The sequence below is a fragment of the Glycine max genome, chromosome 12 (genome assembly GCF_000004515.6).
Source record: "Glycine max cultivar Williams 82 chromosome 12, Glycine_max_v4.0, whole genome shotgun sequence".
In the NCBI taxonomy this organism is placed as follows: domain Eukaryota; kingdom Viridiplantae; phylum Streptophyta; class Magnoliopsida; order Fabales; family Fabaceae; genus Glycine; species Glycine max.
The window spans coordinates 3,022,304-3,040,352 of NC_038248.2; the positions used below are offsets into that span (position 1 = coordinate 3,022,304).

Consider the following 18,049-nt stretch of genomic DNA (forward strand, 5'->3'; position numbering starts at 1 on the left):
ATAACATGCAAAATGGTAGCAAATAAAGATTAATTAATAGGTAATGATCTGGGGACACTGCATAAACATTGCCACCAAGAAGTGACCAACATATTAGTATCTAAAGATGAAGAGTCCTCTTGTTGTTAATCTGTCCTGTTGTAGGTAGACAATTTCATTGACCGAAAGACAATTATGATAGACAATAGCTCCCATTACAAGCATGCATCACACAAAAGTAAAATATTGAGGGATGAGTTGGAAGCATGGTGCATAATGGTGAGGATGCTGAGATCCAAATCAAGATCATATAATTGCATACTCAATAGGTGACATTTGAGGGGGAAAAAATTCCTCTTGTCTCCCATAATATGTTACTTTTCTTTCATTTGCTATATATGAAGCAAAAGCCAACCACAAGAAGTCAGGCATTGAAGCAAATTCTACACATTACCTTCTAGCCATCTGTTTCCTAAGAAGAAAAAATGGCAGCAATTGAAAAGAAAACACAAAGCTCTCTGCATCTTCGCAGCAACAGCTTGCCCTCTGCAGCTCACCCTCTTGTATCACAATTGGAGGAGCAATTGCAAAGATTGAGGGGTTCTGAAGCCACTTCTTCATTGTCATCATCTTCAGTGTGCCTCAAACTTAATGACATGCTTGATTTGCATGACTACACTGATAAGTTGCTTCAATTGCCAATGGAACAACAAGTCTCGGCACAAGAGTGCAATGATAGATGTGTTGATGACCTACTAGAAGGGTCTCTTAGGCTCTTAGATATCTGTAGTACAACTAAAGATTGCCTTCTGCAATCAAAGGAAAGCATGTGCGACTTAATGTCAGTCATCCGAAGAAAGAAAAGCAATGAAACTGGATTCGCGGTTGAAGGTGTGAAATACTTGGCTGCGAGGAAGAACATGAAAAAGCAAATTCGAAAGGCCCTGGAAAATTTGAAGCAGAAGGACAACAACACTTCACCCATGCTCAACTTCTTAAATGAAGCAGAAGCAATCACCCTGTGCTCATTAGAACAATTGCTACTGTTCATCTCAGGCCCAAAAAGACACTCAAAGCACAGCAGATGGTCAGCAATATCCATGTTGATGCAGCCTAAAAGAGTAATTTGTGACTCTCAAGAAGCAAACACAAATGAATTTGAAAAGGTGGATGCAGCTTTGCAATCTCTCATCAGCCACAGGCCTTCATCTATTGAGAATTTTCATAGTCATATGGAAAATTTGGAGTTTTGCATTCAAGATCTAGAGATAGGAGTTGATCAGCTCTCAAGAAAATTAATTAGAAACAGAGTTTCCCTTCTCAACATCTTCAACCACTAATCATAGTGATAGTATCTGTATGATTTTTGGGCACTCAATTTTCCCCTGTGGGTCACACAACTGTACATGAATGTGATTAAATCTGTTTATATTTTACTGAATACATATTATTTAAGGATCAAACTATTGTAACTTCAGCATCAATCTCTTCTTTCCAGTTCCTTTGCTTACCTTCAACATCTCATCTTTTAATTTCCCTTTTTCTTCCGAAATTTCACCATTAATATAAGTGGAAGGAAACCGAAGATAAAACAGTAAACATACTTTTTTCTCTTCTAGATTCAAAAGATTAAAAGCAACTGCTCAATGACTTTTTTCTTTTTTAGTCCACCTATAGATGCTATAGTCTATTGTTTATTTTTCATTCGTGGACATGTAACAGGAGTCAGGAACTGATGCCATGTTGCTAATCATATCTTTTAATCAAGTTTTATTTCTTCTTTCTGGGAAAAATAAAATGAAAGGATGAAGGCATATCCTAGCTGTTAATCTTACAACTGCCATCAGGTTGATGATTAAATTTAAATCAAAACCTAATGCCTGCACATGTTCTCAAGTTTTATATGCTAAAGATAATGAAAAATAAGCTGGTTGTGTTCATCTAAAGCGGACAAGTGAATTAGCTTATTATCATAAAAAATGCTATTACAAAATGTGGAGTTAACATGCATGTATACTACTAATATTGATTAATTAATAGATATGGAATTGGTGACACCTCAAAACATCCATCGATTTGAGATTGACAGCTAGGATATGTATCATAAATAAATAGATATGTATGCTTTGCAGTGTCCCCAATACCCCTAATTCAGTCCTTATATCAGCCACATGCAGATATGCTATTTTTCAATAATCTGTCCGTGTGATTTGTAAGTGTGATCATTATGCAAGTGGGGAGAAAACAATAAGCATTGAATGGGAAAGCATCCCTTATAGGAGACATTACGCTATCATTTCTTTGATATGTATATAGATTTAAAATTAAATTAATTAAAACTCACTCAGATTTGTTTAACATGAGATTTATTGTGTCCCCTGTATCCATATTATATCTTGAGCAAAGGCCTATTCACGCGTCCAATTCCATAGATCCAACACTTGTGCTACTAAAAAAAATTTAAGTTTATTTTTTGCAATTGATAGTATATTGCAGCACCTAACATTGAGTTTGATGATGTCTTGAGCAGTGGACATAAGAGATGCACAATGAAATACTATTTGCTTTTTTGAAATTAATTGCCAAAATAGTATTTGCCGATCGTGCGTTATTGCATATTAATTAAGACAAGCAATGTGTCAGGGGATTCCTTGTGGGAGACATTGCACTAACATTAGATTCAAATCTTGATTAATTAGCACTCATTGATGTTTGTTTAAGAAGAGACTCCTTGCATCTTCAGTTAATGCCCATTATGTGTTCACGTGGCAGTGGAAGGAAGTTAGATTCACATACTCAATTCTTACATTCATCTCAAGTGTTGTCTTCTTTGAACACAAAAACCTCTTCTTGAGTCTTGACTACACCCCCTCATTCTACAATGCAATGAGTATTTGGACAAGTTAAGAGGTTCCCATGAAAACTCTTCTTCAACCTCATTGCTAAACCATAGATTATAGAAGGCATGCAGAATCTGTATGCATGTGTTGAAAATTGTGTCCACTTCTCCTCACCCAAGAAGCTTTTTCCATGAACTTCAAGAATCTTGGGTAGATGAGGTTTTGGAGTTCGGATGGATCTTTAAGACTCCAAGAGTGGCCAAAGATGTTCAGATTATTTATTTATGAATTAACATTAATTAATTATTTAAAATAATCTCTTGGAATTATTAAATATAATAATTATAGAGGATTTTAATTTAAGGATTAAATATATTTTTAATTCCTATAAATATAAAGATTTTAAATTTTAGTCTTTCAATAATAAACTGTCTCATTTTAGCTTCTCATTTTTTTCAAAATGTATCATGTGTAGTCTATGACTGGTCTATATTGGTTCTTCATTTTTTTTAAATGTATCAGGTGTAGTTTCTGACCTTCACAAAAAATTGTCCCAAGTCCCTCTTTTTTAAAATGTGTCATGAAAGGTAAGTATCTATCGAGTGTCTATATTTTCTGAATCGAATATTTAATTTAGATGGTAGGCACGAAGCTCAGACCTCACGTTCCTAACCATTAGACAGTTTTATATTAACTGAGATGAAACAGAGACACAGGCTCGGGCTCCACTTCACCTCCTTTCTTTTCTCTCACACGTCTTTAGCTTTTATTTTAATCAATGGAACAACAAGTAATGAGATTCTTGTTTCTGCAAGAGAGACAAGCTCGGCAGAACTTCAGCCATTGTTTTAGCTATCAGAGCAGTCCACACGTGTAGATGAATTACATTATTGCATGCAAGTTTTTGATAGTAAAAGATGTCCATTGAAAACATTAATCTTGGAAGTGAGAGAGAAAAATAGAACAGTGTAATAGCTGGAGAGTTTCCATGTGGGAGACACTTCCCGAACAATTATGTGATAATGTTTAGATCCAAATCTTGATTGGTTAGCACTCAATGATAACAGTTTAAGATGAGATTCCTCGTGTCTCCAACGCCCTAATATATATTGAGCACATGGCATTGGCAAGAAGGTAGATCCAAAAACTCAACATCTAGGCCTCTCTTTTCCTAAGGAAAAATGGCAGCCTCTCAATTGAACACAAAATCCAATTTCCATGCTCGTTCAAACAGCTTACCCTCTAGACCACACCCTCTCATCCTACAATGCAATGAGCACTTGGAAAGGTTAAGGTCTTCCAATGAAGCCTCCTCTTCCTCTTCATCCCTTAGCCATAAGCTAGGAGGGTTGCAAGATCTGCATGAATGTGTTGAAAATTTGTTCCAACTTTCCCTCACCCAAGAAGCACTTCATCATGAGTGTCAAGAAAACTGGGTAGATGAGCTTCTGAATGGATCCTTAAGGCTCTTAGATGTGTGCACAGCCGCAAAAGACTCTCTACTGCATACAAAAGAGTGCATGCGAGAACTTCAATCAATTATGAGAAGAAGAAAGGGAGGTGAAGTGGAGCTCAAGGCAGAGATTAAGAAGTTCTTGACTTCAAGGAAGGTGGTAAAAAAGGCCATCTCAAAAGCCTTGGCAAATTTGAAGAGTACTACAAAAAGTTGCAACATCTCATCTACAAACAAAGACAATCAATTGATTAGCTTATTGGAGAATGTGGAAGTGGTCACTCTATCAACATTTCAGGCATTATTGCAATTGATCTCAGGGACTACACAATCAAAGTCAAGCAGCTGGAGTTTGGTTTCCAAGCTAATGCAGAGCAAGAAAGTAAGTTGCTCACAATTAGCAGATGAAAATGAATTTTCCCAACTTGATGAAGCATTGCAATCCTACATGTTTTCCCAGACAAGTAAATTTGAAAACATGAATAAGCTGCAAACCCAATTGGAGAAAGTGGAGTCACTTGTTCAAGATCTTGAAGAAGGTTTTGAATTTCTGTTTAGGCGTTTGATAAAGACTAGAGTTGCCCTTCTTAACATCCTCAATCACTAGTTAAGATTATCCGAGTCATCCAAATTTTGTAATGTATAGATATATAGATACATTGAAACATTTTACCCAAATTTTGGTTGTAGTATCATAAGTGAGCAATGATAATTTCGTGACTCAAGTTATTCAAGGCAACCCTACAAGTACGTATCATTAGAAAATGGCATTAATTAACTTTCAAGTATGTTAAGCTTTGATTTGACTAATTTAATTTGAGAAAGTGTGTAAAGCTAGAATCACATATAGAAGACAAAATGCATAAGATTGAATATTTCACAAACAAACCCAAGAGAAATACATTACATAATGAGAATAAGTTGCACAAATGGGAAGAAGTACATTACATAATAACAACACCAAGTACATTACATAATGAAATGAAACACCACAAAGGCACAAACTAACATATATGTTGATCATCTTCGAAATAGGAAGTAATACCACTAGCCAACAATTCAACTGTATTAAACAAAACAAAAATGAAACAAACATTAAAATTGAAAAACTTTCAAACAAATAAAGTACAAAATACCTTCATCATCAGACTCCATTTCATTGAGCATAGTAGGACATTCCTGGACTACTTTAGAATTTAGACAACCTATATATATCATACATAAAACAACATAAAGAATAATCAGATAAAATATACAGTTTATTAGCCATTACAATGAAGAATTTAAAATTTTACCAGTATTCCGAGCACTCCATAACCAACTTTTAGCACACATCAAGGCCTCTAAAGTAGTCCAATGAAGTCAACTACAATGGGGGCTTAATATTTGACCATTAGTGCTGAATGCAGATTCAGAAGCTACAATAGAGATAGGAATAGCCAATATATCCTTTGCAATTGCTTGGAGTGTTGGATACTTGATTCCATTCAACTTCCACCACAATAAAACATCAAAATCTGAGGTCATTGGGAAAAGCTCCTCCTCTAAATAATGATCCAACTCTGTTTAACCATATGAAGTTCTAGCCTTTTTTTCTTCATCATATACTTTTCAAACTCATTTAATGCATCATCACGAACATTACTACCATCCAGTGATGAAGAGGCACTACTAATAATTGATATGTTTACGTAATTTGAATATTTAAATCACATATCAATTATCTAATTTTCCTCTTTTTTATTATTTCTTTTGTGTTAAAACATTAGGAATTTAGCTTCTTTTGAGTTTTTGTCTAGTAAATGTTAAAGTTAGTTAATTTACAGTGTTTTGGGGTGTATTGTTTTTGTAGAATTACATAACAGGAAGCTTGGAAGAGAGTTGAAGAACTGGAGCAGCGCGCTTAGCACGTCAACATCCGCTCAACGCGAGGAGCCAACTTGGAGGCCAGGCTTAGTCCGCATCTGACAACTTAGCACGCATCTACGGCTTAGCCTGCATCTTGCGGATTAGCGCGCATCTGACGACTTTGCCTACATTTAGCGGCTTAGCGAGCGATCACTTATGTCAGCTGAACTTTGCATGTGCGCTTAGCGAGCACATGCAGGCTTAGCGCACAGTCAATGTCGAAAAACATGACTGTGCTGCATTTTAAAGGGAGAAAAGGGGGAAATCAACAGAGTTCTTTTGGGGGACCAAAATAAGAAGCTAGGGCACGAGAGAAGAGAGAACCCATTCACTTAGGGACCCTTTCCTCCATTTTCTTCCACACCTCTTGTTTTCTTTTTGTATTAGTAAGTCTCTCATGACAATGAGAGGCTAAACCACCCATTATTGGGAACTCAACAACCAAACACTCTTGATGTAATGATTGTAACTATCTAGTTAATGTTATTTTGATATTATTGTCTCTTTTCTGTGCTTAATATTATGTTTATGGCTTGGTCACCCATGCTCATGTAGTGTTATAGGATTTATGCATTGAAAATGTTTATCTCCTAAGAACTTGAAAATAGCATCTAGGTAATCCATGTCTAGGGATAGAATGGTATTATTTAGCCTTATTTATGCATCTTTATTCTTAAAGCAAATTATTTGATATAGTTCTTAAGGGATTAGGAGTGAAATTAGGTAATTTAGGTTCTTTCACATGAGGGATCATGGTTAGGGTATGTTAGTGGATGAAAGTAATAATCGAAATAACATTAAATAGTGAAAAACCCTTAATGTTGCATCAAGAGTAGTTTTGGTAAGTTGAGTCTCAACACACTCCGTAATTTTACTTCAACCGACAACTCACCTCCCAAATGTTTGTATTCTATCTCTTTAATGTGCTTTGTTTAATTATCTTCATTTATGTCAAAATTTTATATTACATATCATTATTTGACTAATATCAAATTTAATTCATTGATTGCTTAAAATCGGACATATATAAACTCTGAGTACAGTCAAAGTTACTGTGGACTCGACACTCGGTCTTACCGTTTTAATTACTACTTGAACGAATTGATGCACTTGTCAATCGGTTAACAACTACTAAGAGAGTCTTTTTTCATTTTCAACTGATAATCACGAACCAAATCATAACACAACTGTCGAACCATCCTAACTTGACCTAAACAGTCGTGTTCGTACAACTTTTCATAATAATATTCAAGTAACTCCATTTTGTATTTAGGATCTAAATCAGTAGCAACTACCATTATGTCATGAATCACATTCCAATATCTTTCAAATGTTTGACATCTTTTCTGCCATTTTTTGAATTAACTCATCAGGGGAGTTAATCCATTGCGATATTGCTATCTTAATCTCACAAATCATAGGAAAATATGTATTAAGAGTTGGATATTTAGTGTCACAACAAATCTCTTCAGCGATATTATTAAACAACTTCAATCTTCGACAAACATCCTTTGCAAATTGTCATTGTGAATTAGTCAGCAAACAAGTGGATTGAGAGTCACGTTGCTTTAAACAATTAAATACATTCTCATATGATAAGCCAATTTCAAGCATCTTGTAAGTTGAATTTCATCTAATTGTTTAATCTAAAATCAAATTTTTAGTGCAAGGAATTTTCAATTGTTTAACTGTCTCCTAAAATTTTTCCTTTCTTGAAGGTGTTGCAGTTTAATATGCTATACTATCTCAAATCTTTTTCACCCCATCTTTCAGTATCAAATTTAAGATATAAGCACAACAACACATTTGAAGTAAAGATCCATCCCTCAATAAAGTCTTCTACTGCAACTTATCTTTAATTTTCTCAATGAAACCATCATTCGTGCAACAATATTTAAAGTGATAGTGGACAATTTTGTATCAACATTTTAATCCATCAAACATTCAACTAATGCATTGCAAAGTCTATCACTTGAGTGAGGAACAGGAACATAGATGAACCTAACATAATAAATTTTGCATTCAATCGTTTTATCAAAGAAAAAGGTCATATAATTATATGCAATATCAAATATGACTAGGAAACTTATAACTATAAGAATTTTTATTATTACCTCCAAATACGTCTTTGTAAAGTACAAGAACTATCAATATAATGTGCAGTCACAGCCAAATATCCCATTCTTTGATTGCTTGAAGTCCACATGTTTGATGTAATGGCCACTCTTCCGTCAAAACTATCAAACAATTTCAAATCTTTTTCAGAATCATAAACTTCAGATATCTCTTTCTTGAGCATGTTTCTAGAAGGAACTTGGAACAATGGTTAGAGAGCAGCCATGAATCTCCTAAAACCAAGATGGTCCATTATTGAAAGTGGATAGTCAAGCATAATAATTGCTTTTGCAAGCTCTTTCCTTGCATTTTCTGCATCAAAAAATCCAGTCTCCCACTCTTTCATACCTCTTTCAGAAATTGGTTGATATGCACTTTCTTGTGAAATTGGTGATTGAGAATTATCAACATCTGCCATTACTTTCCTGTAAAACAAAAACAGACATGGCCAACAATTTAACAAATTGTAATCAAATTAAACTATTCTTACATAGTACTCAAAAGAAATTTAGAAATGAATCATAGAAAAAATGTTAGAAGCTTTTGTAGAGAGTTACAGAGTAATATTAACGATTGCTATTTGATATCAATTAGCCCAACCCACTGTGCTGAAACTAACTATACGCAACAGAATGCAACATACCAGACATAGATGTTCATTATTTATTTTTTTCTATCTTAACAGTTGTTTAGTGTAATATTGATTGGTAATGCAAATCTGACTCCACTTGTTCAGTCTAGATATTACCCATCCCTACTACTAGCTCTAAGTAGAGCATAGTTTCAAACTAAACATTACAGCAAGTGACCAAAATTCAATATTTAAATTTTAGGCTTCAGGGTTTGCCCATTATAAAACCTAGTAAGTAGAGATAATAAAATACCAGTAATAAAGATGTGCTGAACTGATATTTAGAAATTGATATCAATTTCTCCAATATCAGGTAATAAGAAGCAGTAATAGTTTCATAACACCTAGTCATACACTAAAGAACAGTGGCAATTCTACTAGCGTCCATGAAAATTCATGTTCCATGCAGACAAGTTCATTACACAAAGCAGAGAGAGTCTGCAGAATTGGATTCCCAAAAGCCCTTTTAATTAATAAGGGAGCAAAATAATGATGAGAATGTTACAGTATTTAAAACTCAGTAAAAGTCCTTACTCAGGACATCGACCCATTTTCAGGTGAATCGTGGAGATGATTGTACTATGTTATGGCTACAACGTTAAATGCTTGAACAAATTTTCACCCCAGTTTTATGAAAATGAAGCATAAACCAGTGAATAGGCATTGATCAACAGTGAAAGTAAAAAGAAGAAACAGAACAGAGCTTAAAAAACCTACCTCGCGCGGAGGGAACAGAAAAGAGCAAAGGGCACCTAAACGACAGCGACAGACAAAGTGAGGGCGGGAGGATTAAAATAATATTTTTAATCAAAAAGGGATTTTATAACCATCCAAAATAAATTAAAAACGTACTTGAAGTATAATTTTCAGCTTTTATAAATTTCTTAAAATAAGCTCCCTTAATCACTCACTCGTTCTAAAAGGTATCACATTTGAAGAAAAAATAATTCAAAATAAGAGTTATGTTAATTTTGAAATGCAATATTATTTGTTTCTATTAATACTCCTAATAAATATCATCTTAGCTTTTCATTTAATATTAATTTTTTTCTATTAATTATATAAGTTATGTTGATAAAAATGAATATTTAAAACAAAAATAATAAGTTAAAATATATAGTTGTAATTTAATTTTAATTAGATGAAATATGAAAAAAATAGAGAGATTACTAGAAAAGAAATAATTAGTACACTTTTTTAGAATGACAAATAATTAAGTGTTAAAATAATCAATAATTCGGTAGAATAATTAAAAAATGAGAGGAAAGTGTTTTACCCTAATATAAAATACAGTGTCATTAGGGCTACAAATTTTACAAATGATTTTTATTTTATCAGTAAATATTAGTTTAGTTGTTAATTATTAATTTTTTGTTGACGGAAAAATTAAACACACAATTTTTTTCACTTTTTTTCTTTTTTTACCATTAAATCAATCTTATAATTTATATGTGGTCCAGTTCAAAAGTATTTATCTTTACTATTCACACATAATTATATTAACTACGACAAGTATTAGTTCCAGCTGTTCAACTCGACTATGTAACATAGCCTGTGGCAGCAATTTTCCTACTTGCCATGGCCCATGAGTGACCGTGAAATTGCGTAGAAAATAATTATTACATTTTTCTCTGAATGCTTCAGGATCATAATATATCGAGTTATTTGTATATCCATGTGTAATTTGGCATTCATTTTTTTATATACTTCGTGTCACTCGCAAAAAAAAAAAATCTAGAATAATGATAATGCACCTCTAAATATGCCTCGTTCTAGCATAAAATACTAAATTTTCTACTAATTTAACGGATTGTTGGTATGTTGCTATAGCTGTTGTTCCTTGCTTGATATCTCTTTAGACGAAAAGAGTTATGTCTGTCTGTTTCAAGCAATAAAGAAAAACCACGCAAGTGTTAAAAATTATCGAACGTCTTCTTTGTTTCTAAGTCAAATATTTAATTTAATAGATGCTAGGCTCGAAGTTCAGACCTTATGTTCATTAAGCATTAGATAGACAATTCTATATTAAATGAAATGCAACAAAGACACAAGGGCTCAGGCTCTACCTTACCTCTCTGCTTCTTTTCACTCACAAGTCGGTAGCTTTATTTTTAATGTGCAAGAGAACAAGTAATGCGATTCTTGTTTCAGCAAAGAGAGACATGCCCAACACTGCTGCAGCCATTGTTTCAGCCATCAGAGCAAGTCTACGCGTGCAGATGAATTACATTATTGAACCCAAGTTTCTTATAGTAAATGTTTTACATTCAAAACATCATAATCATGGAAGTGAGAGAAAAAATGTAGCAAAGTATTAGTTGGAGAGTTTCCATGTGGGAGACACTTATCTTACAATTGTGTGATAATGTTTAGATCCAAATCTTGATTAGTTAGCACTCATTGATATTAGTTTAAGATGAGATTCCTTATGTCTCCAACACCCTAATATATATTGAGCAGATTGCATTGGCAAGAAGGTAGATCCAAAAACTCAACATCTAGGCCTCTCTTTTCCTAAGGAAAAATGGAAGCCTCTCAATTGAACACAAAATATCATTTTCATGCTCGTTCAAACAGCTTGCCCTCTAGACCACACCCTCTCATCCTACAATGCAATGAGCACTTAGAAAGCTTGAGGTCTTCCAATGAAGCCTCCTCTTCCTCTTCCTCTTCATCCCTTTGTTATAAGCTAGGAGGGTTGCAAGATCTGCATGAATGTGTTGAAAAATTGTTCCAGCTCCCCCTCTCCCAAGAAGCACTTAACCATGAGTTTCAAGAAAACCGGGTGGATGAGCTTCTGAATGGATCCTTAAGGCTCTTAGATGTGTGCACAGCCGCAAAAGACTCTCTATTGCACACAAAAGAATGCATGCGAGAACTTCAATCAGTTATAAGAAGGAGAAAGGGAGGTGAAGTGGAGCTCAAGGCAGAGATCAAGAAGTTCTTGACTTCAAGGAAGGTGGTGAAAAAGGCCATCTCAAAAGCCTTGGCAAATTTGAAGGGTACTTCAAAAAATTGCAACATCTCATCCGCAAACAAAGACAATCAATTGATTAGCTTATTAGAGAATGTGGAAGAGGTCACTCTATCAACATTTCAGGCACTACTTCAATTGATCTCAGGGACCACACAATCAAAGTCAAGCAGCTGGAGTTTGGTTTCCAAGAAAGTAAGTTGCTCACAATTGGCATATGAGAGTGAATTTGCCCAACTTGATGAAGCATTACAATCATGCATGTTTGCCAAGACAAGCAAATTTGAAAGCATGAATAAGCTGCAAAACCAATTGGAGAAAGTGGAGTCTCTTACTCATGATCTTGAAGAAGGGCTTGAGTTTCTGTTTAGGCGTTTGATAAAGACTAGAGTTGCCCTTCTTAACATCCTCAATCACTAGTTATAAGATTATCTGGGGCATCCAAATTTTGTAATGTATAAATATACCTTTACATAGTAATTGTAAATATAAATATCTAGTTATAATACATTGAAACTCTTTACTCAAATTTTAGTCGTTCTATCATCATTAAGAACTGATCATTTCGTTACTTGAGTTATTTCATGGCAATACTTTGAGCATTAACCTAACTTATAATTTTCTATTCCCATCCAGTAACTTTGAGGCCAGCTTTTTATATTAAGCAAAAGAAGAGAATGCTAAGATACTGCACTCCCACCCCCACCCTCACCGCCGGCACCCGTTGCAAAATCGGCCATCGACCTCTCCGACACATGCAAAAGCGAGAAATGGAAATGAAGGTTTTGACGACACGGTGTACGGTGGGGTTTTCCGTTTCAGACATAGCACTCACGATGATGACAAATGTTTTGTTTCTTTTCATCCCCGTCGCCGCTCCCACGGCAACAACCATGGGTTTAGATTCATCATCGTTGAGTGCTACATCTCAAATGAAAAAACCTTGCCGTACTTTGTGTCGTCAAAACCTTCCTCTCCATTTCTAGTCTTTGCATAAGTTTGGAAACTATAGAAACTAAATAAGTAATTAAACCTAATTTTAAATCTAAGATTAGATTTTGTAAATGTAAATATCTAGTTACTGTATCTCAGTATCGTAAAGCTTTGATTTGACTCTCCAAATTGACAATTGTGCAATGCTACATAGTAAAAGTGTATTATTTTTAATTTAAATTAGTTAAGTATTGACTATTTCGTAAAATTAACTTAATTTAAATCAATAATATGAATAATGCTAATTTATTACTTTACACGTTTTCGTAAATATGAGAAGTAAAATCCTTTAAGCTCGGCCAAATATTTCTTTCAATAAGAAAATTTTCATGATCAAAGACAGAGTACATCACATGTTTTAGCGATGAAAGGGATATGCTGTTTCCTCTGGTACAACTCAATTGATTCTAATATGAAAATTAATATTTTTAAAAGAAATAATAGTAAACATGAGTGTACAGATCTTATTATCCTGTTCAGGAAAAAAAAAGTCTTATTATCCCGATTTATTTAATCTTTTAGATGTTTTTAAAAATGAAAAAAACAAGCACTTGACTCGATATACAAATTATGAGAATTAATTGATTAAATCAAGGACAATAGACTTGGGTATGAAAAAGACTTCGACATAGTAGTTTTTTTTTTTCACTTGATAAGTAGTAGTTTATTTTTAACTTATTTGTCAACCAATCACAAAATATCACATTTTTTAAAAAATTGAATCTTAACTACCAAAAAAGTCATACATATTATGAATTATGATTGATTGATATCATAATAAACTGAATAACAATTAAACTCAATATTAAATAATTTTTGGTCTAAAATATCATTTTGGCCATTATATTTTCACATTAACTTTATGATAACATTTTTTTTTCAATAAGAACCATGGTTAAGAAACTCTTGCAGATAAAATATGAGCTAGATCAACCCTCAATGCACTAGAAATACAATCTGGAGCAGATTCAAAGACATGATAACCCTTAGTAAAACTCAAAGCTTGTTTGGCTATTCCATTCTCAACTTGATTAGCATCTCTAAACACACGATTCCAAGAAACCTTGTTAATACGACCAAGCACAACACAAATTATATCATGGATAATTAACATCTAAAAAACAATTAATTTAAACATTTTAGTGTTTTTAAACCATCATTATTTTAAATATAAAAGTTAATGGTGTTAATCTTAAACTGAAAAATGATGAAATTAGTTTTTTTTTTAAATTTAAAAAACTAAAATAAAACTGTCGAAAAGGATGAAATTGATTTCTTTTTAAAACTTAAAAGACCAAAATGAATTCATTGGGAAACATTCTTTTTGATGTCCATTCATGAACATAAAGAACTAAATTAAAGAACCAAATTAGAAAAATACAAAAATGTTAGATGAAAATGATATTTTAGCCCACTTTTTATATAAAAACTCTTAAAATTTGAAGTAACTTATTTTTTAGAAGAAATCATGATAGTAAATAACTTTTAAAAAAAAAGTTAATTGGATAAATTTTGGAGAATTTGTGTTGAGCAATTTTAGGATGAACCTCACTTTTTTGTAATTACATTGTTGAGCAAATGTGAAGCTGTTCTCAAAGGCTTTGATATCATTTCAGGTTTAGATATAGAGTTCTATTTTGCTCCTTTCGTGGAGTCACAGGCTTAAATAGCTTTTTGTTTTGCTCTTCGCATGGGTTTGGTTTTGCCCCCCATTGCTGCTTGTTATTTCTCTTTGGTTTGCTGTTATGGTGGGTTGTTGATTTGGTGCCAATCTAGTTGAGATCATCTCAGCATTTCACCTTAGCATTCTCTTCTTTTGCTTCCGGAAGAAAGGGAGCTCCGAGAAAGGATGTCCGGCAACAATAATTTAACGGTGTTAAACAATTTTAACGGAACCTATCGAGAATTAATAATAAACTATAGGGATTAAAAAAAACACTTTATTAACTATAGGGACTAAAGTGAATAAGTTTGAAAACTATAGGGACTAAATGATTAATTAAACCGTAAAATAATATCTATGCTGTCACAAAATTTGGATGCCCCAGATAATCTTATAACTAGTGATTGAGGATGTTAAGAAGGGCAACTCTAGTCTTTATCAAACGCCTAAACAGAAACTCAAGCCCTTCTTCAAGATCATGAGTAAGAGACTCCACTTTCTCCAATTGGTTTTGCAGCTTATTCATGCTTTCAAATTTGCTTGTCTTGGCAAACATGCATGATTGTAATGCTTCATCAAGTTGGGCAAATTCACTCTCATATGCCAATTGTGAGCAACTTACTTTCTTGGAAACCAAACTCCAGCTGCTTGACTTTGATTGTGTGGTCCCTGAGATCAATTGAAGTAGTGCCTGAAATGTTGATAGAGTGACCTCTTCCACATTCTCTAATAAGCTAATCAATTGATTGTCTTTGTTTGCGGATGAGATGTTGCAATTTTTTGAAGTACCCTTCAAATTTGCCAAGGCTTTTGAGATGGCCTTTTTCACCACCTTCCTTGAAGTCAAGAACTTCTTGATCTCTGCCTTGAGCTCCACTTCACCTCCCTTTCTCCTTCTTATAACTGATTGAAGTTCTCGCATGCATTCTTTTGTGTGCAATAGAGAGTCTTTTGCGGCTGTGCACACATCTAAGAGCCTTAAGGATCCATTCAGAAGCTCATCCACCCGGTTTTCTTGACACTCATGGTTAAGTGCTTCTTGGGAGAGGGGGAGCTGGAACAATTTTTCAACACATTCATGCAGATCTTGCAACCCTCCTAACTTATGATTAAGGGATGAAGAGGAAGAGGAGGCTTCATTGGAAGACCTTAACCTGTCCAAGTGCTCATTGCACTGTAGGATGAGAGGGTGTGGTCTAGAGGGCATGCTGTTTGAACGAGCATGAAAATGAGTTTTCGTGTTCAATTGAGAGACTTCCATTTTTTCCTTAGGAGAAGAGAAGCCTAGATGTTGAGTATAGAATTCAATTTTTGGATCTACCTTCTTGCCAATGCCATTTGCTTTATATTAGGGTGTTGGAGACAAAAGGAATCTCATCTTAAACTAATATCAATGAGTGCTAACTAATCAAGATTTGTATCTAAACACTATCATAAAATGTTAGAGAAGTGTCTCCCACATGGAAACTTTCCAACTAATACTTTGTTTCATTCTCCTCTCCCGCTTCCATGATTATGACATTTTCAAAGCAAAATAATTTACGATCAAAAACTTGCATTCAATAACTTAATTCATGTGTACGTATGGACAACTCTGATGGCCAAGACAGAGAGTGCAGTTCTGTTGGGCATGTCTCTCTTGTAGAAACAAGAATCGCGTAACTTGTTCCCGTGCATTAAAATAAAGCTAACTACGTATGAGAGAAAGGGGGATCGAGGTGAAGTGGAGCCAGAGCTTTTGTGACATTATTGCCTCTCGTTTAATATTTCTAATGGAGTAATGATTTAAGGAACGTGAGGCATGAGCTCTGCTCCTACCATTTAAATTAAATATTTTGACCAGAAAAATGGAAGGTGTGGGATAATTTTAAACATTATAACTAAGATCAAAATGTAAGAACTGGATCATACTTCACTAATAGTCAAATGAGTAGTTAGACAAGTAGTTTTTTCCTTCTTTCTTCTACACTTGTGATGAAAAAAGATAAAAGTGATTGGTATATCACATAGGCTCTTGGCAGAAAAGATTTGAAGATAAATTGTTAATAGGGAATGATGCTAAAGTGGCTTCATCGGTAGTAACTTTAATTCTGGAATGATGGCTTTAAGATCAAATGTTGGATAGCTCATATTGGTCATTTGTTAGCATGACTGGTTCTGTATGTGGTAGGGTACTATGTGGTTTGGTATCTGATAATTGCCCTTTTCAAATGTAATTATTGATACTTTTTGGACAATTATTAGTTCATTTCTTTTCTTTTGGGCTTGTATTTGCTTTTTTTTTTTACTTAATTTTGGGAAGGAATTAGAATAGATTTAGATAGTTGTAATTAAGCATTTTACCTTCCTTTTTAGTTTAATTTTTTATGTAAAGAAGAAGTTAGGAAGACAAGAGTTTAGTGAATTTGAAGATTTGAAGAAGCATTGGAGCTTAAGCGTTGGTTCAAACAAATCCCTGTACATTTCATATTTGAAAAGGCATTGGCACTTAAGTGTTGATCCAAACAGGCTTAAGTGCCAATTCTAATGCATCCCAAGTTTTTGAAATAAACACCACTCACCCAAAAAGAGTTTCATATTTAGCTTATTGATTTAGTTTCAGTTTTGAATACTATCTCTTAAACCAACTTTTATATGTAATTTATTGATTCTTTGTCCTTTGTGAATAATTTATGTATCAATTTATTTGATATTGTGCAAATCCTTTGGGAAACGATATTCTTGAGATACTTCAATACTTGAGCCATTGGTACACTTGTCATATTGTAATCAGTATCAGCACCTATTCCTATTTGGCATACGGATAGTGGCAGCATATAATAAATTTGGTTAGCTTTTAAAAATCAAAAGCAATGTCATTGATCAACAATGGGAGAGGTGGGGCCAATGTTTCAACAATGTCATATGGTATGTGCATCGGCTCAGCTTCTATGGCAAAATGCAAATCCAGCTTTTGGTTCTTGTTAGCATACATTTTATATATATATATATATATATATATATATATATATATATATATATGCGTGTGTGTGTGAGTGATTGTAAGTTCTGTGGTATGTTCGATTCTTAGGAATAAAAATGTATATTATATATACGTTTTAATGTAAATGTAAAGATGAAATTGAATAGGTGAAATTAATACATGTTATAGTTAATTATCTGTATGAAGAGTAAAAATAGGCGTGTGTGATTCATTTTGTTCTCTTGTTTTAATTTATCATAGAATATTATCGACATAAAAATTGTTTGGAAGTTTAAAAAAAATTCATTTACAGAACTCCGAAAATCAAAATACAAAAATATAAGGAAAATACGTTAAAAAAATGTATGTAATCAAGGTATTGTGTTTATATTTGCGTGAATAATAAAATGGATACTCTGCAATTTATTGAAAAAATAAATAATTCATTAAAAAAACTGCATCATCCAATAGTTAATAAAATTTAATATATTTATATTTATGATCTTTTTTAGTTATATAATTTTCGCGGTG

General features: G+C 33.5%; 4 protein-coding genes across 4 annotated transcripts; 3 read left to right on the top strand and 1 right to left on the bottom strand.

The window, feature by feature from the left end:
• Window positions 1–84: 84 nt before the first annotated feature.
• Window positions 85–1,450, top strand: LOC100783166 (uncharacterized). The gene has a single exon (XM_003540628.4). The coding sequence runs from the start codon at window positions 465–467 to the stop codon at window positions 1,317–1,319; it is 855 nt and encodes a 284-aa protein (XP_003540676.1). The 5' UTR covers window positions 85–464; the 3' UTR covers window positions 1,320–1,450.
• Window positions 1,451–3,682: 2,232 nt separating this feature from the next.
• LOC100802945 (uncharacterized) lies at window positions 3,683–5,035 on the top strand. The gene has a single exon (XM_003540975.5). It carries the CDS (start codon window positions 4,001–4,003, stop codon window positions 4,877–4,879), a length of 879 nt encoding a protein of 292 aa, XP_003541023.1. The 5' UTR covers window positions 3,683–4,000; the 3' UTR covers window positions 4,880–5,035.
• A 6,367-nt stretch (window positions 5,036–11,402) lies between these two features.
• Window positions 11,403–12,387, top strand: LOC100806146 (uncharacterized). Its single transcript, NM_001317409.2, has one exon. The coding sequence runs from the start codon at window positions 11,451–11,453 to the stop codon at window positions 12,318–12,320; it is 870 nt and encodes a 289-aa protein (NP_001304338.2). The 5' UTR covers window positions 11,403–11,450; the 3' UTR covers window positions 12,321–12,387.
• A 2,432-nt stretch (window positions 12,388–14,819) lies between these two features.
• On the bottom strand, window positions 14,820–15,889 carry LOC100807206 (uncharacterized). The gene has a single exon (XM_003540979.4). The coding sequence runs from the start codon at window positions 15,815–15,817 to the stop codon at window positions 14,954–14,956; it is 864 nt and encodes a 287-aa protein (XP_003541027.1). The 5' UTR covers window positions 15,818–15,889; the 3' UTR covers window positions 14,820–14,953.
• Between the last annotated feature and the right edge of the window lie 2,160 nt (window positions 15,890–18,049).